This window comes from Carassius carassius, chromosome 10, assembly GCF_963082965.1.
Source record: "Carassius carassius chromosome 10, fCarCar2.1, whole genome shotgun sequence".
Taxonomy (NCBI): Eukaryota; Metazoa; Chordata; class Actinopteri; order Cypriniformes; family Cyprinidae; genus Carassius; species Carassius carassius.
The window spans coordinates 33,685,368-33,712,876 of record NC_081764.1 but is presented as its reverse complement, the minus strand read 5'-3'; the positions used below and the strand labels follow the sequence as shown (position 1 = coordinate 33,712,876).

At 35.6% G+C, this 27,509-nt stretch overlaps 1 protein-coding gene across 1 annotated transcript; it reads left to right on the top strand.

Moving 5' to 3' along the window:
• The first annotated feature begins 148 nt into the window (after positions 1-148).
• Positions 149-25,340, top strand: LOC132152202 (activin receptor type-1B-like). The gene is made up of 9 exons (XM_059560992.1): positions 149-305; positions 16,732-16,977; positions 17,060-17,308; positions 18,206-18,436; positions 18,515-18,682; positions 19,214-19,370; positions 19,455-19,579; positions 21,758-21,888; positions 24,853-25,340. Exons 1-9 carry the CDS (start codon positions 242-244, stop codon positions 24,976-24,978), a joined length of 1,497 nt encoding a protein of 498 aa, XP_059416975.1. The 5' UTR covers positions 149-241; the 3' UTR covers positions 24,979-25,340.
• The last annotated feature ends 2,169 nt before the right edge of the window (positions 25,341-27,509 follow it).

The window sequence follows — 27,509 nt, the reverse complement described above, 5'->3', positions numbered from 1 at the left end:
TAGTATTAGTATGAACACTGAGACGCAGGGCTTATAGACCATAGACTGTTGTGAGGCTAGACTAATTCCAGTACAGAACCTGTATGCGCATGCGCGACTGAACGAATCACTCGAGATGACTCGTTCTGCCCGAGTCACAATAAAGATTCGTTTAAAATGAACGAATCGTTTAAGAACGACCCTTCACTAGTTCTCAGTGCGAAGGGAGTCCTGTGAAGATGAGTAGCGTTACTTGGTGAGGATGGACACACAGCAAATCCTGCGACTCTTGATCGTTTTATCAGGACTGACCGGGGCATGTGATGGTAAGTATGACTTGTTTGTTTGTTTCAGCAGTGTTTTGTTTACAGCTGTGTGTCGGCTAAACGTTAGGCGTTTTAAAACAACAACAACAACATGGCGCTGGGATTTAACGACTGGCCCCATAAATTCTCTGCCTTTTCGCGGACTTTCTCTCTGTCTAAAACATTAATGTATGATGTGCTTGACGTTATATTTCATATACGTGCTGTTAACAAAACTGTAATAAAGCAGGATGACTGTGTTTTAGGATCTCAAAGGTGAAGGGCTAGCATGCTAACAGGCTAACTTAATTTAATACGAGGCTTCAGAACAACTAAAATCAGCTCAAATGCTCGTGTTTAACTTCATTATGTGTCTTAACATGGTTTTAAAGAGTTCATACATTGTGAATTGTCACATTTGACATGCTCACAAAATCAGATACAGTTAACAGAAATGGGTTAAATTGGATCCTGGCAAACTGTTTTATCTAAACTTATTTAACTTATTTGAGTCTGAATATGATATTTAGTCTATATAAACACATCTGTATTTGCGGACCTGTTGCACATAAACACAGGTGCAAGTTCCTCCAAATGTGTACTGTTATTTTTGTTATTAATATTAGGTTTATGTGTTGTATTTAGCTAAGTAGTCGCTCTCAGTTCACTATAAGTACAGTGGAAAATCAAGTCAATGGATGCTCTCAGTATGAAATGACATAGAAGGTCTGCAGATTGAAGATTTCCTTTTGAGTGATGATGATATGGTTTTGAGGAAGAATAGCTTAGGTTATGATGATGGTTGGGTGTTGTGTGGGTTAAATCTCAGTTCTTTGTGAAGAAGGGACAAAATAAGGATATGACTAAACTGTAACCCGATTTCTCTTTCTTTCTCTCTGCATTATATAGAAATGCAGCATGTCTTTGTTCGTGTTTGGTTTGATAACTCATAGCCGGGGTTTTTTCTTTATAAGTGTTGAGGTTTCTTCTTAACCCGCTGTAAAAAGGCCTTTCATGTTTTCTGCATATTAAAAGTTGCAGGTTTGGACATGCACATTAGTTTAAGAGCGCTGCGTTTCCCCTCAAGGTTCAATAAAGTGCATCTATTTGTCTGTCGATCTGGTGATTAATAAGATTAAATTAATTGTGTTCTCTAATTATCTTCAAAAGCATAATACTGTACTTTTCTTTATGTAAAATGCTTTAAAATGTATGATAATAAATGCTGTTACTTGATGTTCAGTATTTTGGTTTATACTAGTACTTGGCGGTTTGACCAAAAATCTGTCACCTTATTTATATTTTATTTGTATGTTGTTGTTTTTTTGGATGTATTTTTATATGAACTGGTCTGTAGCCGGGTTTCCTTCTAAAGTTGCGAATTTAACTTTAGCGCATAATTGGAAAATCGCACAAAATATTTGCGATCAAGCTCCATTTCCATCCAATGAGTCAAAGAAAACAAACGCGTCACTTGCTGATAAACTGGCACTTTACTTTACTAATAAAAGTAGGAGAAGCTAATTAATGTAATAATCTTCATGTATAATAAATTACTTGCACTTCAGAACGAGCAGACGAGACACAATGAATGTGATTATTGCTTTCGGAGGTGGATGCTACTGTCTGGGAATGCAGTCGTTTAACAGTTCTGGGAGGCAATTATACAAAAATACCTTGACAGATTTTACTCTGCGTTTCTGAATGACCATATAACATTTCAGATGCTGTGGAACACGATCGATCTGCTGGTTAGTCAGGATTTACCATCCCATTGCGCAAAGTCACATTACTTTTTTGATGCGCTTAGAGGAATTTATTCACAAAATGCATTTTTATTTCCCATTATTCACATTAACCCTTTTTTGCAAACGTCAAAACCACCTCAAGCGACCGTAAAAACTTTTTTGCAAATGAAGGCATTTTTATTCGAAATTCAGCGTTTCTATTTCTTGATTCTGTCGTGATACTTCAAAATACACATAAAAGCAGAGTGATGGAAACCCAGCTAATGTTTCATTGCTGCACCAAGTGGTTTTTGTTTTGATGTTTTATTAATGAAGGTAGTTTTAGTAATTTTGTTGCATGTTTTTATTTCTTTTTATTACGTTAAATTGTCAAATCATAATTTTAATAGCGTTTATTACGATTGCCACAATTTACATTGTAGTTTTATACCATTTTTTTTAAGCAACTGTAAGCCATATTTCATATGAAAATCAACAAGCTGAAAACACTCAAATGTCAACAATACATTGGTTTGATTTCTTCTTTAAATAATAAAAAAGGTGAAAATGTGCAGGTTAGTATAATGTTATCCTAAAACTAAATTTAAAACAATGGAAAAAACTTGATAACCTGTAGAAAGAGAGAAAAAACAAATAACATCTTAAACATGCTGAATAATGCAAGTGAATTTTTAAAGTGTGTTTAATTTTTGTTAATGTAATTTCGCCTTTGAATGATTACGTAAATGTGGTATCTGTAATTGTAATCACGCTTCCATTTATCGTCCAGCACTAACCACTATACAGTTTTTAATTGTAGTTAGTACTTCAGCTTGAACTAAATAAAAATTACAAATGATTCCTTGGCAATTAGCTGAAATAAAATACATATATTTTATTTAATTTTAGCTTTTTATTTCAGTACAGTTAGTGTTTATTTTATTACATGTAATAAAATGCGCTTTAGTAGTTTTGCTCAACTATCTGCTGACCATTATTTTTTTAAACTACACACATGTTGTAGTCTCTAATAAAATCACTGGCAAGTAACATGTTTTGTTTACTCAGACTCACTTTTGTCACATGTTGAGGGTTAATTTTTGCCCTCCATGTATGTAATAAATAAGTATTTTCTTGTCTTAAAGACACATTTGAACACGTGACATTTACAATGTCTTGTAAAATACCCTTGAAATAGTGAAGTATTCCATTGTACCTTCAGTTAATGAGATGATGATTTTGTTAATGATTATTTTAGTCATAGTTGTGTTTTACACAGAAGTTTAACAGTTTGTACTCTACACAGTTAAGAGATTTAATCGTTCTCTTCGGTCTGTGTTGAATTGAGTCTCAGGTGTATAAATGACATCAAATAAGTAAGGGTTAGTTAGTTCGAAACTGTCATTGGCTGAAGCTGGAAGATGTGGTTTGCGTCTGAAAGTCATTTGAGTTTCAGTGTCTTGCGTTATAAAAAGCATCAGTGCCATAGTCACCTGTCAGATCTCAGACTAGTAATTAATTCACATTGTAAATAAAATAGTTCAGTTCTGTGTGGGAAATAAAGTTGCTGGTTGTTTTGCAGAAAGATAAAAATAAGCTTCTGACATTACAGTACATCGGGCAGATACAGTGTAGACAACTTTTTTTTTTAAATTATTTTAATAAGAACAAATCATTCGTTTTCACAGTCGTCAATTGGAAATTTAAATGATGCTTTATGCAGTGGTGAAATTTCTGTACAATATTTTCCCCTCAAGAATTTTTTTTTTTTTTTTTTTTTTTGTGGCATAAAAACTGATTCCTTGTCAGCTGAATAACCAGAACTGGGCTGACAACATGCAACTTGTAGCTTCAAAGTCACCAATGGTGTGAAGTGTGAACAACTTGAGACTCCATGTTTGTATCTTAGTCATACCTTTTTCATGCTTTGCAGTCATACAGTGAGCTGGAAGGAGTACATTGTGAAAGGTTATAGCTGTTCTTTGAGTAAAAGCATGAGCTTAGTTTAGATTTTTGCCTTGCTAAAACAGTCATATGATGGCATTGGATATTTGTGTCTGGTATAGTTTAGAAACAGCGTGACTTCTCTTGCTTTTCATGGAGCTGTGTGTCATTTGTTGACAGTGAGAGTAAGCACATTGTTGATCAAGAATCTTTTTTTTTTTTAATTCAATCACTTCTTATGAATGCGAGTGGATATTAATTCCCTGCTTCCTGTGTGTCTAATGTTCTGTCCCGAGCTGGTTGTGACAGACCTGTGAAGTCTCGCTGTTCTTTGCACGTGTGGGTGTTTGCTCACTAATTATTTAATTGTCCTTTGAATACAAAATGGGGTGTTGATGGTGCAGTGGATAAGACGCATGCCTTTGGTGTGAGAGACCCGGGTTCAAATCCACTGTGCGACACCAATGTGTCCCTGAGCAAGACACTTAACCCCTAGTTGCTCCAGAGGCGTGTGCGACCTCTGACATATATAGCAATTGTAAGTCGCTTTGGATAAAAGCGTCAGCTAAATGCATAAATGCAAAAAAATGCAAATGCAACAAAATGAAGACTCACACTTAGGACTGATGGATATGGCCAAAAAATTATCACAGTAACATTTTTCATATCAGTCAATATCGATTATTATCACTATACATTTCAGATCTTTATATCTTTCAAATTTAAAGACAGTTTTGTGCTCCTAAGTGGAAGTTGTAAAAACCAGAAGCCATTAACTGTGGTGTTAAACTACACTTTAATGCCAGAACATGACAAACACTTCACATTTTTAGAATTCTTTACACTTTTCCAATTATTTTGTTTTCTTAACAAAATAAATATCTCAATAAAAAAAAGATTGGGATAATATTCCCATCTGGATTTGAATGGTTTCCTGTTATTAACCTTTTGAGTTCTGATGTTGTTTTCCATTTAGCCAAATTCTATTGCATTGTATTTAGTAGCAATTAGAGCAAAAGCTGTAGAAGAGGAATATGAGGACCAAGGACTTCTTTATTCACTGCAGATCATTTAATTCAGGAAACCATTAACAAACACATTTTATATTATATTGTGTAGAGATGGTCTCAAGACCTGCCCTCATGACTTTAAATTACTAACACTGAGTCGTATTGTCTCAGATTTACTAAACATGCTGTTTATGGAGTTCAGACTTCACTATGGTTCATCTTGTCTAATCAAATAAGGTGTCAGGGACTGCACTTTACATGCGTACGTCATGTGCAAGCACAAACACATTCATGTCAGTTCGAGGATATGGTGTTGTGAAGCCAGAATTTAGCAGTGGGATCATGTTTTCATGAGATTTCATCAGCTTCTGTTTTACTTTACAATTTATTCTAGAACTATTGTAAAGTAAAACAGAAGCTAAAGCTAATGAACAAAAATAGTACACTATTATATATGCACTTCCTTGCATTAGCCTAACTTTAAGGCTACTATTATTTTCCAAATGGTGTTAAGTGTGTATTTTGATTGATTTTTTTTTAAATTGGTTTAGACAGAATGAAAAAAAAAACATATATATTACATAAGGCATTAAATTGCAACCTACCACAATACTAAAATTGATTAGTAAGCAAATGTCCATAATTAAATTGCACTTAATTTGCAGAGGCATATTTTGGCAGTATCCAAAAAGATGAATTGCATATGATATAATAAATGGGAAAACACACAGTTTTGCTCCTAACTGTACACCAAATTGCACTTAAACCATTTTTTTGGGACTTTGAATTTAAAGGTGCTATCTGTCATGTCTGGCAAAAAAATCAAGTCATACTCCACATTCCATACCAGATGGGGGCAGTATGCCTCAATAAAGTGAATTGGTCTACTCTAGAGTAACAAACGAGAAACGGCATAGTCTCTATGCTCCGCCCCTACCTTCACAACAACCCTAGAGCAGAGCCGAAGCCTATAAGACAGCGGTTCTCAATTGCAGTCCTCGAGCCCCACTGCTCTGCACATTTTGAACGTTTCTCTTAGCGCTTCAGACATTTGTTCTATTCGAACATAAGTGCCCTGCGAAGTGGACATCACAGGATATTCAGCCATGATTCCAGTTCGAAGCGAACGTAGCTATATGTTCCAATCAAAGTGCATTGAAGTGTGCAAGACGTGAATTTAAATTGTATCGATTTACAGAGGTATATGATGTCACAGTTGTCAATTTTTAAAGACGCTGCACAGCACAAATCAGTGAATGAATGTTTCGATGTGAGGTAAACTTCAACAGATTTCCCCTGCTCAGAGAGTAGGGAGCAATGAGCAATTGGAACACAGTTCATGCACGGAGTTCATTTCTAACGAGCTGATCATCTGAATCAGGTGTGTTAACAAAGAGAAACGTGCAAAATATGCAGAGCAGTGGGGCGTGAGGACTGGAATTGAGAACCGCTGCTATAAGAGGACGTTTTGCCTCCAGAGGAACGTTGGGTGATGTCAAGTGATTTTGAAACATGACATCTTCAAGCTACTCCCCTTCACCTTTCCCAGTGAATATGTTCATATTCGTTTTGTTCATATTACATTGAGTTGTATATACACATTATTTGAATTAAATTAATTTGACAGACAGCATTCTGTCAACATCATTGGTCAACATCAGCTGTCTGCTAGCGCCAACCAACGTAACCAGAGCTGCCAACTCTCAAGCATTCACCGTGAGACACACGCAATTGACTCTTTTCACACGCTTTCACGCCACACATCAATTTTCTCACGTACAGAAAAACCACGAAGCAAAGAGGACACGGAGAACAACAGACTAGACAAAGCAGGTTACTTATGATATAAAAAAATGGGTAAGTTATAGCTAGCTAATTATCAAATGCAGCTACGGTTAGCCATCGCTAACATTAGCACGCTTATAGAACAGCCTTCGATACATTTCTATGTTATAACTTCCCGAAAAAAAAATACACAAACATATAAAACAAACTTCTAGCGAAATACTAACAGCATCTAACTTACCAATCCAAAAGAAATGTTGCAAGTTCGGTGTCGAACCTCATTTCTTTCAGGTCCATCAGTTGTCTCCAGCGATTGAAAGCAGTGCCGATGTTTACTCTGGTTCGGCTCCTTTTCTTATCGGATTTGATTTGTGTTTCCGAGCACGGTTGTTTCCCTGTAGCAGGTGGTGGTCTCTTGCCAAGGGCTTCAGTCATCCTTCCGCTCTCTTCCCTGAACTGAAATGAAGTAGTGGGCTGTACTTTCCACATTGACATCAGGTATAAGTACGCCCACAAGCCGTGCGAGTTATTCGTGTATTGCAGGTTGGCTGGTGGTTATGTTGCCCGCATACCGCCTCCCATGGCCGAAACTGGTATTACGACACCTGTCGGGCCGGGGCTAGTAATGCTAATGCTAATTAAGGTTGATATCTCTGCAGCACTATAACTTGACATTTTTTAATGACATCATCGCCCTTATTTCTTCTCATTCTTTTGATGCGTGTTGGTAATTTTTTGGATATTTTTACCTCAATTTTTGCACATGGCACCTTTAAGGACACAGGGGAATGAGAAGTGTTGTTTGCTTACTGTTGGTAAACCTAATTATTTTTGCTTTCCTTGATGTGTGATTTATATGAGTAAGTTGAATTTTTTTGTATTGGCATTTAGAATGACTTTTTTTTTTTTCTTCTTCTTCTGTCGCAATAAGAAAAGTTTCATCCATTAAATCTCTATCATCAAATGTGGCATGGACCACAAACGACAGCGTCATAACATCTGTCCTGGAGTAGTTTCACTCAGTTCGTTGACCAAAGGGGAAGCTCCCATGATGGTGGCACATCTCTTTACGTCATATTCTGTGAATGGGTGTAAATGACAGGAAATCCTGTCTATCAAATAATATAGCACCTTACATGCAATAATGAAACGAGTTCAGTGGAAAACCAAGCTCACATGCTAAATTTATACATTCTGCAATGACCTACATACATGCAAACACTTAGATTAGTAAAGCAGACATCCTGTGCTGTATGTTGCTGTAAGCGGATGCTGTAATGTAGGAATGTATATCATAAAACTGTATCCTCTTAATGTCAGTTGATCACACAGGCTTCATTTGTTTAATCACTCTGCGTTTTTGGCTTGAAATGAGTCCTGCTGGCATTAGCTGGAGCTGTGTTGAGTCTCGCCACGAATGCAACACGCCGCAGCCTGCACTCAGCGCTGTTAAAACAGAACATTTTGTACACAATAACAGCCTTTTCTGTTTCAATTCACACTTTCTAATTATCCATATGCCATGAAAAATATCTCAATGACATTGTGTAGGAGCTTCACCAGAAAGTGAATGAAGCGGCAAATGAATGTTGCACTTCAGAGATGCGCAGCAGTTAAGTAACTCCTTTACACAACTTGTCACATGACTTCTAGGACTGCCAGTATTTAGTCAAGCCTGCTTTACAGATTGGTAGCAAAAAAAAATAAAAAATCCCTGTGAAATTTCTGTTTTCTGTACCAAAAACTGTTTATATCTGCTGACCCTTGCAATAAAAACAAGCTGTTTTTGCAGTACTTTATACATTTCTATATTCAAATCTTTCATATATATATTTTATTTTTGTATATAAATGTAATATTTTTATTGGATCAGTGTACTGGCATAGTTCAGGTTGTTATACACTCCTGAACAAAATCTTAAGACCAGGGGATGCATTGCAAGTTTTACACATTTTGCACTAGTTGATCATAACCAGGTTGTAAGTGCTGCTTCAAAATGCCAAAAGAAAAAACTGGATCAAGAGACAAAAAATAGAGAGTAGGCAATTTATTGAAAACTGCATTTAAAGTCAAACAGGCTGTTCATCAGCTGATCAAAAATTTAAGACCATAGCCCAAAAATAAACTCACAACAGAACTTAAAGTGTCAAAAAAGGACTCAGTAGTGAGTAGCCCCACCATTCTAGTTGATCATTTCAAACAATCTTTTCGGCATGCTTGATGTGACTGTTTCCAGGAGGCTGGTGGGAACGTTCCTCCATGTGGTGAAGATGGCTTCACGAAAGGCATCCACGGTCTGGAACTGACGTCCGTTTTTGTAAACTTCCCTTGCATCCATCCCCAAATGTTCTCAATGGGATTTAGATCAGGGGAACACGCAGGATGGTCCAAAAGAGCAACATTATTCTCCTGGAAGAAGTCCTTCGTCAGGCGGGCGTTGTGAATTGCAGCATTGTCCTGTTGAAAGACCCAGTCATTACCACACAGACGGGGGCCCTCGGTCAAGAGGGATGCCCGCTGCAACAGGTCCACATAGCCAGTCACCGTTTGACGCCCCTGCACAACCTGAAGCTCCATTTTCCCATTGAAGGAAAAAGCACCCCAGATCATGATGGAGCCTCCTCCACTGTGCCGCGTAGAAAACACCTCAGGTGGGATCTCCTTGTCATGCCAGTAACGTTGGAAGCCATCAGGACCATCCAGGTTAAATTTTTTCTCGTCAGAGAATAAAACTTTTTTCCATCTTTCAATGTCCCATGTTTGGTGCTCCCTTGCAAATTCCAAACGGGCAAGTTTGTGTCGTGGGAGGAGATGTGGCCTTTGAAGACGTTTTTTGTTCTTGAAGCCCTTCTCTAGCAGATGACGTCTTATGGTTATTGGGCTGCAGTCAGCATCAGTAAGGGCCTTAATTTGGGTCGAGGATCGACCCGTGTCTTCACGGACAACCCGTCGGATCCTACGGCTCAGTGCAGGTGAAATCTTTTTGGGTCTACCACTTGACTTTTTTTGTCCCATAACTCTCAGGATTTTTTAAGAAATGTAAAATGACTGTCTTACTGCGTCCAACCTCGGCAGCGATGGCGCGTTGTGTGAGTCCTTGCTTGTGCAGCTCAACAATCCTGAAACGTTCAAAGAGAGAAAGCCCTTTTGCCTTTGCCATCAGGAGATCTTGACAGTATGACTGCTTGAAAACAATGACATGACATAGCCATATTTTTGTGCAGATTTGACCTTTTTATGGCTATGGTCTTAAACTTTTGATCAGCTGATGAACAGCCTGTTTGACTTTAAATGCAGTTTTCAATAAATTCCCTACGCTCTTTTTTTGTCTCTTGCTCCGGTTTCTTCTTTTGGCATTTTGAAGCAGCACTTACAACCTGGTTATGATCCACTAGTGCCAAATGTGCAAAATTTGCAAGCATACCCTGGTCTTAAGATTTTGTTCAGGAGTGTATATGAGGGCAGGCATATGCTGAAAATAAATGGGTGTTGTGTAAATATTGGTGGTTGATTTAAAAATGCATTGTTGGGTCGAGATGCTCCGTAAGGACAGCAATTGATTATTATTATCTTTAGCTTTCGTGTTCATTAAAAAGGGATTTTGAGACAGGACATCTGGAGAGTTTATAGCTTGTAACAGTAGCTTTAGAATAGGGATATGCCGGTATCAAATTTTCCTGTTGCGGTTAATTGATGATGCTTTTGTCACGGTATACGGTATTATCACGGTATTGAAATTTTGTTTTAAAAAAAGTGGTCATAATACAGTATAACAGGCTAAATAACTTTTTTCTTATAGCAAAAATAACTAAACATTTAAAAAATAAAGCAATACAGAAAAATGTATAAAAGTTAAATGTTTTACACATTAAAGTGCAAAAGAACTATAAAGACCAATAGGTATCACTTTACAATAAGACCTAGTTAATGCATTAACATTCAAGGCAAGTTTATTTTTATAGCACATTTCGTACACAATCGTAATTCAAAAAGACAGTAAAAAAAAAGTCATGAAGAAAAATAATCACAAAAATAAAACGAGCAATTTAAGAACTTGAAAATGATTTAAAAATTGACTTAAAATGAATTTAAGACAGATTAAAAATAGAAAATGATTTTACATAAAATATAGTGTAATCAGTTCGGACATCACATAGTGCTTATTCAATAAATGCACAGCTAAACAATGAGCAATAGCTACATTTACTATAGAAGTTATTCATCTTTGTTAAAAAAATACAAGTCTTAGTTCATGTTAGCTCATTAAATAACACGGTTGCAACTTTCAATTTTAACAATGTGTTATTAAATATTGGAATACCTAAAATTAATGAATGATCAGATTAATTTTTTCATTGGCAGTTTATGTTAACTAATGAAGCCATAATGTAAAGTGTGAATGAACAATAAAAGATCAAAACACTTTCAAACAATATCTAGGGCATTAGTAGTCCAGATTACCTCTCACTTTTGTAATCTCACTTTAGTCTGCAATGAGATTCCATTAATCTGGAAATCGGCCTATGTACTCCCTCTTTTGAAGGGTGGTGATTCTGCCCATTTGGATAATTCTAGACCGATCTCTAAGTTACCAATTTTAGCTAAAGTTTTAGAAACTCTGGTTGGTGATCAGTTAAAGGATTATTTGGTTTCCAACCACATTTTGTCTGACTTACAGTCTGGGTTTCGAAGGCAGCATAGTACTACTACAGCAACAATGAAGGTCATTAATGACTTTATAGAAGCAGTGGACTGTAAGAACACCTGTGTAGCTCTTTTTATAGATTTATCTAAAGCATTTGATACAGTGGATTAGTGTTGTCAAAAGACCCGGTACTTCGGTACCAAGTCGGTACTAAAAAAATGTAAATGTGACGGTACCAGGTTTCTTTAAGTACCGTTGGTACGAGGTCCCGTTCAAACCCGGTTCAGCGCTATGATTTCCGCGAAGCAGAAAACGAGGACGGAATCTCAAAATTGTCTTTTCCTGTAATGGAGTTCATTCAGAATTATTCATATTCATTTTTGAACAAGCAGAAGACATACTGGTTTCTCCGGTAGTGGGCGGAGCTAATGCGCAAATGGCAATTTCATTGGCTGGCGCTGATTTAGTACCGTCTCAGTTTAGATTTCAGCAAATCAGTTTGACCGAACGCAGACAACGTGATTAATATTCATGAACCCAGCAGCTCATCAATTCATAGTGCATTGTATATACATAAGTATGATAGTAGAATTAGTAGTAGTATTATCTTTTAATAATAATTAATATGAATAATAATTAATATGATCTATTACTATTTTTTTTACAGAAACCATCAATGACCAAAAATATCTTAAGCATCACCACCAGTCTTAAGTTCATTTAAAATTACAAATATGCATTCATTAGGCCTAAAAGTTAATTTTTACATAAAGGCATTGTGCTAGAAATATTACTATTATTTAGTAAAATGTATGTGATACTGCTACTAATGTTGAAAAAATTTATAAAACTTTATTTTTTTAAAGAAATAAATCACAATATTTCTTACATGTTTTAATTTTAATAGAAAATCCCCTTTATTTACCAGAAATAGAATGTTTAAATTTCATAAATTAAAAGACAAATTAAATTTGGGTGAAACTTGTTTACTGTTTTTCATAATTATATAACTTGTAGAAAAACTTCAAACACGATTGTAAATAAGTATAACGAATGGCATTGGTTTTATTTTTAGTGCTAAAAAGTTTTTTTTTAATTAGCATATTTTTGTGTTTTGCTTTGGTACCGAAATTGGTACCGAGAACAGTGTATTTTCACTGGTATCGGTACCGAATACTGAAATTTTGGTACCGTGACAACACTACAGTGGATCATTGCATTTTATTGGAAAAGCTACATAATACTGGTTTTTCTGACCATACTATAGATTGGTTTACCAATTATTTGGCAGATAGAACTCAGTGTGTTTATTCGGACAATCTCAAATCAGCAACACTGACTGTATTTAGTGGTGTACCGCAAGGATCAGTTTTGGGTCCAATTTTATTTACTATTTATATTAATAACTTGAGTCAAGACATCCCACAAGCTCATTTTCATTTTTATGCAGATGATACCGTTATTTATTGTAAGGCTGCAACTTTACACCAAGCTTTTTCACATTTACAAACCGCTTTCAATCTTGTTCAGGCACAACTGTATCATCTTAAACTAGTTTTAAATGTTGATAAAACTAAGACTATGCTCTTTTCAAAATCTAAGAAGTCCCTTGAAAGTCTCCCAAATATTTTTACTATACATGGAGAGCAGATTGAACAAGTCAAATTGTATAAGTACTTGGGTATATTAATTGATGATCAGCTCTCTTTTAAGTTGCACATTGAAAAATTGGTACAGAAGCTCAAATTAAAAATAGGATTTTATTTTAGAAACAAAGCCTGTTTTTCTTGGAAAACCAGGAAGAGATTGGTTGCTGCTACATTTCTCACTGCGCTTGATTATGGTGATCTGCTCTATAGAAATGCGCCTGATAAATGTTTATCTTTATTGGATACTGTCTTTCATAGTGCACTGAGATTTGTGACTGGATGTAAAGCATCAACACATCATTGTACTTTGTATAAAATGACAAATTGGCCTTCATTATCAATGAGGAGGCACATTTATTGGCTTATGTTTATTTATAAGTCTATGTTGGATATGCTCCCTTCTTATCTTTGCACTTATATGTCTCGCAGCAACTGTTGCTACAATTAGCGCTCTGGTAATTTGTATTTGTTGTCTGTACCTACGGTGCGTACAGAGCTTGGTAAGAAGGCCTTTAGTTATGCAGCCCCTTCCACATGGAACACATTGCAGATTGATTTGAAGTTGCAAAATCTGATTTCTTTTGGTCAATTTAAACACTACATGAAATCTTTGGAAATAGATGCTATAAATCGTTGTCACTGCTTTTAATATGTATTTTTAAGTAGTCCAATGTTGTCTAATTTTTAAGTAGTGTAATGCACACTGTTTATTTTTATGTATGTGTGTTGGTTGTTCATATTTGTTACTGTGCGCTGTCAATACACTGTCATCTTGGCCAGGTCTCTCTTGGAAAAGAGGTTTTAAATCTCAATGAGATCCCCTGGTTAAATAAAGGTTAAATTAAAAAATAAAAATAAAAATAAATAAATGATTGTTTGAAGATAAATAGCCTATGCATATCTCCACCATCTTGGATCTCCGGTCTTGCGAGTGTGTGCGTAGATATTTCCGGTTGTGCTAAACGTCAGTGCAGAGAAACGGAGAAAGTCCAAATATTACCTTCTATATGTTTACAGGATTTATAATATCACTTCAAATGCAATTAAGATATACACTGCTATTATTACTATACTATAAATGTTAACTGAGCCAGTGGGTTTGAAACTTGTGTATGTTTGGGTCTGGTGAATGAATTAAATACACTAATGTTCACTACTGTTCACGAGATAAAAAGTTGAACACATGGTGTGTATACACGGCTACATAATGTATTTTTATCTTACCAAATATGTAAATGTACAAATTACTTATTTCTCGAAAATGTTTGCATAATTTTTTTTTTATGAAATATTTACCTCATGAGACGTGGGCTGCAAATGTATCTTCAGAAGTATCCATTTCTCAATTGTACACATACATCAGTCTTAGGGCTGGGACAACGCGTCGAGGTCATCGATGACGTCGACGCAAAAAATACGTCGACGCAAAATATGCGCATCGATTCGTCGACCTGTTTTTATTTCTCTAAAAAACATTTGCAAAATGTTTACCTTATGTGCGCTGAATATACGCGATGGCCGGATCAACATTCTGTCCAACGTTATATAACCAATCCAGGGGTTTTTCTGCATTGATCTTTTTTTTTGGCGGCTGTCAAAGCCTTATTTGATCGGTGAGTGACAGTGACAGGGCGCGTACGAGAGAGAGCCCCGGCTGCGCGCGCACTCACAGTCTTCAAACAACACGAGCGCTTCTTGCTCTCTCCCTCCTTTGTGCATATTAATCAAAATCATTAAACACGATAGAAAAAGGGCGGAACGCCAAAGTTTCACGCGCTCTCGCGCACTCACAGTCTTCAAACTACACGAGCGCTTCTTGCTCTCTCCCTCCCTTGTGCATATTAACCAAAATCATTAGACACGATAGAAAAAGGGCGGAACGCCAAAGTTTCACGTGGAGCATTCAGAGATTTTTTTTCTCCATGACAGGCTGCTGGCTCCCACTGTTAAATTTTTTTTTTTTTTTTGTAAAAGCACTCTCTGTATTAGCTTAAAGCCCTCAAGTTTACATTTACATACTGTATTCTTTCAATTGCTCTAAACAAGTATTTTGGGTGACCTTTTTTATTGAATACTAGACATCAAGTTGTTGTTATTTTCATCTGAAAGAACTTTTTTTTCAGTAAGCTAGGCCCTATGTGTTCAGTAAGCTTGTTTCAGTAAGCTATGTGTTTTCAAGGTTTCAAGGTTTTATTGAATGCTATCTCTATACAAGTACAAAGTAATGCATTCTTAGTCAGTCTTTTATTTTGTAATTTTAAGAGCAATAAACCTATATTTCAATGTTAAGGAATTCATGTTTTTTTCATTCAGATATGTAAATCAACATGTATAAATTGTTAGTAGTCAATTAATGGGGAGATAATCGAAATCAAATCGGTCTGGAAAAATTAATCGTTAGATTAATCGATGCATCGAAAAAATAATCGCTAGATTAATCGTTTAAAAAATAATCGTTTATCCCAGCCCTAATCAGTCTGTTTCATCATTATTTTCACAACATATTTTATTATTTTACACAGTAAAAAATACATGACTAATTTTAATATCTGTTTAATCTGATAATTAATGCAAAAGAATAACAATATACATGGCTGCTCATAGACAGATAATGATTTATGCTGCAGATCTTTCACAAAACAAATAAATAAACATAGATAAAAACACACATGAATGCAAACAGCAATCTTTTATTTAATGCAAACCTACCATAATTATATTACGTTTAATTGTACAGTTAGTTGTAAATTATGTTATCAAATAAAGTTAATAAAACATGCTTTATCAGAAATCTATGTGCGTCTTGTTTGACAGTCAGAAACATTGATCTTACATAAGTCAGAATAAAACCAGCTCTTCGAAAATGAAAATTATTGCATATTTGAGTGGTTTGTGTTTGAAAGAAGAAATCCCTGTGGACTTATTAACCTGATGCTGATCCGCATAATCAACAGAAGAATAAAGCAATCTCCGCGTTGTATCTTGATGAATTTTCACACAGAGGGACGCAAAATGCTTCAAGAGGTAGTCACCTGAAATGGTCTTCCAACAGTCTTGAAGGAGTTCCCCGAGAGATGCTTAGCACTTGTTGGCCCTTTTGCCTTCTGTCTGCGGTCCAGCTCACCCCTAAACCATCTGGATTGGGTTCAGGTCCGGTGACTGTGGAGGCCAGGTCATCTGGCGCAGCACCCCATCACTCTCCTTCTTGGTCAAATAGCCCTCGATGCCTTCAGTGTGACTCTACAATTTTCATAGTCATGAAAATAAATAAAGAAAACTCTTTGAATGAGAAGGTGTGTCCAAACTTTTGGTCTGTACTACTGTGTGTATATATATATATATATTTACCGCTCGAGAGAGAGCGAGAGGGATAGTTATTATTATTATTATTATTATTATAATACTATATAGAATCTATTAAATATATTTTTATTTAAATATTTAATAAAATACATGTATTGTATATAAGAAAAATGAACAACTGGCTGTGGATTCTCCTTTCGGAAACAGACATGATGCTGCTTGGTGCACACACACTATATGACTCTTTAGCTGATCTCTGTCTCCCCCTGCTGTTGAAAAGACACATCTGCTGCTCCATCCACTGCAATTCAATGGCCCATCATTAATTATTTCTTACTTCATGTGTATAAGTGTAAATATAAACATTTCTGCTTCTCTGTGCAGCTCTGTTGTGTAACTGCAGCGCACCACAGTGTGAGAAGGATGGGTATAAGTGCGAGACCATGGGGGCGTGCATGGCCTCCACCTCAATCATTGAAGGACAGGAGCAGCATGTGCGGCTCTGCATTGAGAAAGAGCACCTGGTTCCTCCGGGACAGCCGTTCTTCTGCCTCAGCGCCGAGGGACTGATGAACACTCACTGTTGCTACTCTGATTACTGCAACAGCATCGACCTCAGACTACCAACCGGTGAGCATCAGTATTTTTAATCAATAGCAGAAACAATTGGTGACTCCCAGATGAGGATCTAATGCAGCGTGTTCTCTGTCAGTGACTCATGGAGCGGGCTCAGAGCAGGACTGGGGGCCGGTGGAGCTCACTGCTGTGGTGGTGGGACCGGTGTTTGTGGTGTGTGTGCTGGTTCTGCTGGGTCTCTTCCTCTTCCAGCATCACCAGCGGGCCTACGGTCACCGGCAGAGACTGGAGGTAGAGGATCCCAGCACTGAACACATGTTCCTGGCCAAGGACAAGAACTTACAGGACTTCATCTACGACCTCTCCACCTCAGGATCAGGGTCAGGTTAGTATCGCAGGAAGTGTGCTGGATGGTTTGTTTATGCATGTGTTATTTTAGTATTGTTTATCTACTATTTAAGTTTTTATTGATATTTTGAGTTGGCTTTCATTTTTATTTTTTGTGTTCATGTCAATTAATATTATGTATTTATTTTTTGCTTTTGTGATTTTTGTTCATATATATATATATATATAATATACCATTATAGTTTTGTTATTATTTTGAATCTTATTTTTATATTTTCAGTTTTTTTATATACTTTTAAAAATATTTTTGTTTAGAATTTTAAAGTTTAATATATTTTTATTTGTTTTAGTCGCGTTCATTTTTTCTTTTTTTTCAGTTAGTAATTTTAATGCTTCAGCATTTCTTTTTTTCATTTTAATAGCTTAATCAAGTTTAATTTGTGTAGCTTAATTTGACGTCACATGGAGTTTGGGGGGAAAAACTCCATAATACATTCTACATTATGGAATAGTATTGTATATGTATTTCTGCTTGTGCTCAGTGTTATTTTACTATTATTTATATATATATATATATATATATATGTGTGTGTGTGTGTGTGTGTGTGTGTGTGTGTGTGTGTGTGTATATATATATATATATATATATATATATATATATTTAGGTTTAATTTATTTTAATTTCAGGTATAGTTTTCATATATTTCCAGTACGTAATTTTACTGCTTCAATGTAAACTTGTTTCAGATAGCACATTTTTGTATATATTATTTGTATTTATTATTTGATATATTATTTTATCCTAATTGTCTAACAGATTCACTTTTAGTTACCTGTAATAACCCTGCTTGTGGCCTGTATTCCCAGTCTTCTGAAATCATGCAATGCTTTGTGTGAAGATCTTCTACTGATCAAGTCTTTCTCTCTGCTGCAGGTCTGCCGCTGTTCGTCCAGAGGACCGTGGCTCGTACCATAGTGCTGCAGGAGATCATCGGTAAAGGCCGCTTTGGGGAGGTGTGGAAGGGGAAGTGGAGAGGAGGAGACGTCGCTGTGAAGATCTTCTCCTCTCGTGAGGAGCGCTCCTGGTTTCGTGAAGCTGAGATCTACCAGACCATCATGCTCCGGCACGAGAACATCCTGGGCTTCATTGCTGCTGACAACAAAGGTAAACTAATGTGCTAATATACTATATAACATAGTGTTGTCCTCTAGGTTTAATAATGTTTAATTCTCTCTGTCGCAGATAACGGCACGTGGACTCAGTTGTGGTTGGTGTCAGACTATCATGAGAATGGATCCCTGTTTGACTATCTGAACCGATATTCAGTCAGCATCGAGGGCATGATTAAACTAGCGCTGTCGGCTGCTAGCGGCCTGGCGCATCTGCACATGGAGATACTGGGCACTCAGGGTGAGCTTGACAGTGTTATACTATTGAAGCTTTATGTAAAATGGTCAGATACACAAATTATTATGTTTTGGTGACAGTAACATGAACTAATCTTATTTGAAAATAAATAAAGGTTATTGGTTTGTATGTAAACCAAGTTATTTCTTAGGTATTTCATTTAAGTGGATTGCAAGAAAAGTTAACTGAACACTCACACAGTCGATTCCAGGAGACTCTAATAAACACCAACATGGAGAGCACACAAATACTGGGTCGATTAACAATTTTGAATCAGTACTTTTCAGAACAGAATCGCATATTTTAACTTCCATCTTGAATGCATTCTGGGCTGGTCTTCTCCCTGAAGGAAACGTGCAGTGCTGACGTAGGCTGTGTTCTTGTGCAGCCCACTGTTTGAAACCATAATGATGCCTAAAGATATTGTGTATGTGAGCGCTCATGAGGACGTGAAACACCTTTCTTCTGTGGTCAGAGAGTTTATATCAGATGTGTGTGCGTATGTAGCTGAAATGGTTTTGTTTTGGTCTGCAGGGAAGCCTGGCATCGCTCACCGTGACCTGAAGTCCAAGAACATCCTGGTGAAGAAAAACTGCACATGTGCCATTGCTGATCTGGGCCTGGCGGTTCGTCACGAGTCCATCACTGACACCATCGATATTGCCCCCAACCAGCGTGTCGGCACTAAGAGGTGCTAACAGCAAAGAAAAACACATACAAACATGCATGTTACAATAATCTGACCTAACTGTGATCCTGTGTGTGTGTGTTTCAGGTACATGGCGCCTGAGGTTCTGGAAGAGACTATTAACATGCATCACTTCGACTCATTTAAATGCGCAGACATCTACGCTCTGGGACTCGTGTACTGGGAAATCGCTCGCCGCTGCAATGCAGGAGGTGCTGAAATAAAGTGAAACCATGTTTCAAAAGGAATATATACAGACCAAAAGTTTGGAAACATTACTATTTTTAATGTTTTTGAAAGAAGTTTCTTCTACTCATCGAAGCCTGCATTTATTTGATCAAAAATACAGAAAAAAAATGTAATATTGTGATTAGGGGTGTAACGGTTCACAAAATTCACGGTTCGGTTCGATACGATACACTGGTGTCACGGTTCGGTTCGGTACGTTTTAGATACAGCAAAAAGAAAAAATTGGCAGATAAATTTCCTTGATTTTTAAAAAAAAATTTATTTATTAAAACTAACAAAGTATGTTTTTTTTTTTACATTGAACAATGATGGAGCTATTCTTTACCCATCTTCTATGGTGTTTTCTTAGCAGCATACTGTATAAAACAAAAACAGCTCCTTATAAAAAAAAAATGAAAATGTTATATTAGTTATGAACAAATACAAAGATGTAACTTTTTATATGGAACTCTATAACTCTTTATATTGAGTGTGTTTTTACTCAATTGGTTCTCTAAAGGGCTTATGTTTTTTGGAACAAAGCAGGAATTACGGTCTGTCTGAAATGGGCTCGTGAAGGAATATTGTAACGGGGCTCAATTACATTAAGCATGTTCTTAAAACCTATGTTTTCCACTACAGAGTCAGGCGCTCGCTCACTCAGTATGCGCTGAAGGCTCGTTGCAAAATGGCTAATGCGTTTAACAGACCAGAAATAGAAGATCCTCCAATAACCAACAGGTCTGGTGTTTGGGTGCACTTTGGATTCCCTGTAAGCTATAATGGTGATGATAGAATGAATGGTAAATAGTAAGGTCTCACATCCGTCTTTGTATTCCCGCTGTTGTACCCTAGGTGCGACATATCGTTGTTTTTTTTTTATCCACCACTCTCTTGCCATCACCATTATAGCTTACAGGGAATCCAAAGTGCACCCAAACACCAGACCTGTTGGTTATTGGAGGATCTTCTATTACTGGTCTGTTAAACGCATTGGCCATTTTGCAACGAGCCTTCAGCGCGTACTGAGTGAGCGAGCGCCTGACTGAGTAGCCTAACATAAACATATAAGTTGGTGTTTTTTTCTTTTTCGGGGGTGTCAGGGGCGTTGCCTGTTACGTCGTTTGGGTTATTGGGCCACCTTGTTGAACGCATATCATTATATTTCACAATTTTTTTTTATTTTCCAAATATAAATAATTAGTACAACGAACCGTTCGGTCCATAATGCGTACCGCGTACCGAACCGAAAGCCTCGTACCGAACGGTTCAATACGAATACGCGTATCGTTACACCCCTAATTGTGATATATTATTACAATATAAAATAATTGTTTTTAAATTTATTATACTTTAAATTATCATTTATTTCTCTGATGCAAAGCTGAATTTTTAGGATCATTATCACATGATCCTTTAGAAATCATTCTAATATGATGATTCATTATCAAAGTTGGAAACAGTTCTGCTGCTTAATATTTTTTCAGAACATGTGATACTTTTTTAGGATACTTTGATGAATAAAAAATAATAAAAAAAAGAAGCTATGTTTTTAAAATATAAATATTTAGTAATAACAATATACACTACTGGTCAGTAATTTGGGGTCAGTAATTTTTTTTTTCTTTTTTTTTTAAATCAATACTTTTATTCAGCAAGGATGTGTTAAATTGCTAAAAAGTGATAGTAAACCAAATATATTATTAGAATATTTTATTTTTATTTTGAATAAATGCAGTTCTTTTTAACCTTTTCTTCATCAAATATATTAGACAGCAGAACTGTTTCCAACACTCATAATAAATCAGAATATTAGAATGATTTCTAAACGATCATGTGATAGACTGGATGTTACATGTGACACTGAAGGCTGGAGGAATGATGCTGAAAATTCACAGGAATAAATTATTTTTTTAAAGTATATTCAAATAGAAAACTATTATTTTAAGTTGTAATAATATTTCACAATATTACTGTGTTTTTTCTGTATTTTTGATCAAATAAATGCAGGCTTGATGAGCAGAAGAAACTTCTTTCAAAAACATTAAAAATAGTAATGTTTCCAAACTTTTGGTCTGTACTGTATATATATACACCAGAAGGGCCTTTAAGATAAAAGCTCAGCTGAGAATAATGTTTGTTCTTATTTGTTTTGCATTCAGGTATTCATGAAGAGTACCAGCTGCCCTACTATGACCTGGTGCCCTCTGACCCATCCATAGAGGAGATGAGGAAAGTGGTGTGTGATCAGAGGTTACGACCCAACATCCCCAACTGGTGGCAGAGCTATGAGGTGAGAGAGAGACCCTCTACAGCTGCTTTACTGGACTTCTCTACATTTACCGATTAAAGTCCGATTAAAATAGCCTGGCATATCTTTGCAAATATGGTGATTTCTGAACTGCCGTTTTGGATCTTTTATTTATATGATCTTTTCCGATTTGGAAGGGAGGGTTGAGTTCTGAAAAATTTAGTTTTCCACAACTGTTTTTAACATTTTTGGTCTTTCAACAAAACTTAAAACTTCAGAAAGTGTAATTTGTCCACTTCATGAATAATCAATATTATTAATTTAAATATTAAATTAGCAACCTTATTTTTGCATTTTTTTTTTTCTATCAGTAAACAAAACAAATAAGTATATGTATTTTATAATATGCTTTTTATTTTACATCTTTATATTATGTATAAAGTATGTAGTTTATTAACTTTATATATTCTTTAAATTTGTATATATGTCTGTCATTAATGATAAATATTTCTTTTCATATATATATATATATATATGTATGTATCAGGCTCAGCATTAAGCTTTGACATGTACTTGTCTTTCGGACAAGTAAATCAATCATTCACTATTGATTTACTTTACATTATTGTCTGCGGGAAAAAAAAGGAGTATTTTATTTTTTTTGGCACAAATGTAATTTATCCTGAAGCAATAGTCTCATCTGTGCTCTATTGTGTATTACTTTAATCGGCATGTTTGTGATATTTGCCTTAAATTGATTGCTGTTACACTTTTTTTAATTTTATGAAGGTAAATGTTCATCACCATTTACGTCAAATTATTCATAATTATTATTAATGAAGATAAGAGGTTCCATAAATTAATTTACTCAAAATTGCAAATGCATAGATAGTTAGATTAGTTTTTTACTTTTTTTACATAAAAATATGAAATGTTGGAAAAATGCAATGATACTTTTAAATATGAAATGAATCCACCAGTAGGTGGTGGCTGTCTTAAAGGGGGAATCAATGATTCAACCGATTCGTTCAATAAATCAGGCAAGTGACTGATCATTGAACACTGATCAGTGACTCGTTCAAAAATGCTGAATCATTCAGTAACGAAAGACAGTTGTGTTGCTCGGAGATGCGTGACTGTTCTGCTGTGGCTTTGCTTAAAACTATTTTCCTTCCAGAAATGGAGCAAAAACAATCATTAATGTGTCTAAAATGTAAGTTAATATTCTTTTTTTATTGAACTTAAGTTGTATAAAATCAGTATCACATTTGCAATCGAGCTGAAAGTTGGGAAAACATGACTCTTGGTCGTTGCATATATTATAAAGAGTATTTATCTTTTTTTTCTACCGCAGTATGTTTGGTTCTTTGTGTGTGCTGTTGCGTTTATAGTGTTGATTTCTCCATGACTCAGACCGGCTGCACGAGCCTCAACTGACTCGACCTTGATACTGTCAATACATTATCTGTTATTAGTCACCGTTTACACTGAAAATAATAAATCAGAATCATTCTCGCCAAAGGTTTCCGTGCTGCTCTAGTTATTGTTTGCTATTAAAATTTTAATCCGGTTACTTGTCCAGTTAGGCAAGTAAAATTCTCTTTCACTTGCCCCTTCACAAAATCCACTTGTCCCGGACAAGCATTAATGTCAAGCCAACACATATATACATATATACAGTACAGTACAGAGCAAAAGTTTGGAAACATTACTATTTTTAATGTTTTTGAAAAGTTTCTTCTGCTCATCAAGCCTGCATTTATTTGATCAAAAATACAGAAAAAACACAGTAATATTGTGAAATATTATTACAACTTAAAATAATAGTTTTCTATTTGAATATACTTTAAAAAAATAATTTATTCCTGTGAATTTTCAGCATCATTCCTCCAGCCTTCAGTGTCACATGTAACATCCAGTCTATCACATGATCATTTAGAAATCATTCTAATATCCTGATTTATTATGAGTGTTGGAAACAGTTCTGCTGTCTAATATATTTGATCAATAAAAGGTTAAAAAGAACTGCATTTATTCAAAATAAAAATAAATATTCTAATAATATATTTTCTTTACTATCACTTTTTATCAATTTAACACATCCTTGCTGAATAAAAGTATTGATTTTATTTAAAAAAAAAAAAAAGAAAGAGAAAAAATTACTGACCAGTAGTGTATATTGTTATTACAAAATATTTATATTTTAAAAACATAGCTTCTTTTTTATTTTATTTTTTATTTTTACTTTTTATTCATCAAAGTATCCTAAAAAATATGTTCTGAAAAAATATTAGACAGCAGAACTGTTTCCAACTTTGATAATGAATCATCATATTAGAATGATTTCTAAAGGATCATGTGATAATGATCCTAAAAATTCAGCTTTGCATCACAGAAATAAATGATAATTTAAAGTAATAAATGTAAAATTGTAATAATATTTCACAATATTACAGTTTTTTCTGTATTTTTGCTCAAATAAATGCAGGCTTGATGAGCAGAAGAAACTTCTTTCAAAAACATAAAAAATAGTAATGTTTCCAAACTTTTGGTCTGTACTGTATATATATATATATATATATATATATATATATATATATATATATATATATATATATATATATATATATATATATATATGAATTAAATAGATATATAAAATAGTATTTACATTTATTTATATAAAATAAGATATATTAGTTTCCAGTATATATTGTGTTTTTTATATCAAATAAATACATATGTTTTTTTATATATTTTTTTCCTAAATAAATCATTAACAGGATACAGGGATAAATGAGTTAACATTTCTTGATTTAGAAAATCTGATCAAAATAATTGACAGAGAATGATTGCTGCTTTGTCATTTAATGGTAGCTTTATTTAGTTTGTGGCTTTGACATTGTGACATCCTGTTTGTCAGAAGTGCAACATTCTTCCATTAAAACATAAAGGCTGTTGTCTATGTTCTGAGTGCCTCTGGTGAATGTGCTGTTGTTCCCGCAGGCGTTGCGTGTGATGGGGAGGATCATGCGGGAGTGCTGGTACACTAACAGTGCTGCGCGACTGACGGCTCTCCGCATCAAGAAAACCCTGTCTCAGCTCAGCGTGGACGAAGACATGAAAATCTGAGTCCAACACTACCTTCTGCCAGACGTGTGACCACTCTGAACAATCCTGCCAGTTCAAAAGTATTTCCGTCCTACCTCACCCCAATGCCAAAACTACTGAACCTACGCTCCCCAGCAGCCCTCTGTGCTGTCCTCCTCATCTCTACATCTACCACTACCACTCCGCTCCATGCTCATGTGACTTTAAAGACTATTCAAATCAGTTTCACCCCAAAGATCATTTTTCCAACATGTGTAACCAGTTTCCACTGGCTTGTTGCGTTCATTTACCTTGGTTAACTAAGTATGCGGGATACACAGACTCCAGTTCAGAGGTGATTATGGCTGGGTTAAACTGGAAAACACAGTGATTTGGTGCAAGATGGCACTGCTAGCGACCAACACGGTTAGCTGACTCCGTTCATTACCACGTCAAAGCTGTTAGCAAAACAACCTTATTTGCACTTTATTCTGGAGGTTTTGTGAGTGTGACGTGGCACACACGTCTAATCTTACTACTGAATGGTACGGAGATATCTATTTATTTTAGCTTGTAGATCCTTCATACTTCCTTATTTTTTTTATCGCCGTTAGATGTCCTCTTCTCCTCCATGTCCAAACAAAGCTACTGTACATAGTATATTTTTTAAAAGTATGGAAATGTAAATAGCTGACCCTTTTTTAATTTCCAGTCGCTTTGACTAAGCTAAAGGTTTGATCGTGTTTTGACATGCAGGAACATCAGAGATGTGAAGCTGTACTGGTTAGTGGTTAAAGTACAGGCTTTTGTTAAAGTTAGTTTTTCATAGCTGAACCTGTTTGCTGCGTTTCACTGTAGCATTAAATGACACTGAAATGATGCACATTTTTTAGCTGAGGAGTGTTAGGATTGTTTTGTATGGACTTTAAGCTCTTGTTTTTAAGGAATAATTCATGCAAACATAAGAATGCTCATCATTTATTACCATCATGTTGCTCCAACCCTTTTTTTTTTATACTGTAAAACACAAAAGGAGATATTGAGCAGAATGTGCAAGCTGCACTCAAGAAGCTCACCATAAAGGATCAGTATGACTTTATGCTTTATTCAGAGTCATCTGAATTCATATGAACTACATCTATGTTACTTTTAGTCTTATTTTGGAGCTTAGAATTCATGCAGTTTAATTGTAAATCAAAAGGTTGCATGAACTTGTCCAGCGCGAGAAAGAAAGCAATGCAGGTTTGGAGCAGCCTGATTGTGAATAATGACAGGATTTAAATTTTTGCATTAACTCCACAGTACGACACGATTCTAGGAAATCGATCTGATTCTTCTTCGTGCACTGGGTCTGTATTGAGAAGAACAACTTGAAAATGTAACTTGACTTGAAAAGTTTGGCGTTGAAGCGCACCGCTTCACACTGTATTTATGACTCCTGACAGACTTTACTTCTCTCTCATACTCCATGGATAAATACTACTGCCCTTCTGTCCCTCTCCGCTTAATATGCAAGATGTAAATATTGTTTCTATAATGTATGACCTTTTTTATTAATCAGATTTAATTCTGTAGACCGTTTGTTTATAATGTGTTTTCATTCAGGTGTATTTGTATAGCGCTTTTAACGGTAGGTTTTGAAGCAGCTGTACAAGGGTTTTACTCTCTGGTCTTTTTATTTGATTTTTTTCTCCCAGTTTCACTGGATTGATGTCTAGAGTCTGTGTTTTGACAATCTGAATAAGTACTGTTACTCCCCTTCATCCATTTGCAACAATTAAATCACCTTTCACTATTAAAATGTCCAGAAAAGCCAAAAAAATTATTGCATATAGTTGGAAGAACATGTTAATGCTTTCATTTATTTTCATGTTATTTAGACCCAAAATGACAAGCTATGATGTGAAATGCGTTTGTTACACTGGATTGACACTACTGAGAAATATTAGACGACTCTGACACATGTCAGCTGCTGACTGAGAAATCGGTGTGTATCTTATGGGAAATCTTCTTGAGTTTCGGGTTTGATCTGTATTTGTTTCTACTGTGGCGTTCAGTTTGTACACATGTTGATCGTTTCAAGAAAGTGTGTGGCTGCTGGCAGGATTTCTTTCTGGCTGCAGTGAGACATCCGTCGCCTGGCTAATTATAAGAGCTAAACGATGGCCTCCGTGTGATTTACAGCTGTGCAAACGGTCTTAGTCTTGGTTTAGCATAAGGAGGTTTCCTCAAACCTCTGACGTCACAGCAGGAATGTGTAATCTGAGTGCATTTCCCAAATCTACATGGAGAGAGACTTTTCAGGAATTTCAGTTTCCATTCATGTACATGGGTAATTATTAAATGGTAATAAATACAGATTTTCCTACATTTGTCATGTTCATTAGTTTTTCTTCTGAATTTTGTGATGTAATGTAAATATGGCAAGTGTTATTCAATGATGTGTTTGAACAATATTAAACAAGCAGTATGTTGTCATTCATGACTGTCACACTAGACGTTTGCTCGGATGTTTACTGAAACCTGGTTGAAAAGTTTATCAGATGGAAAATTAAATGGGAAATTAGAAATAT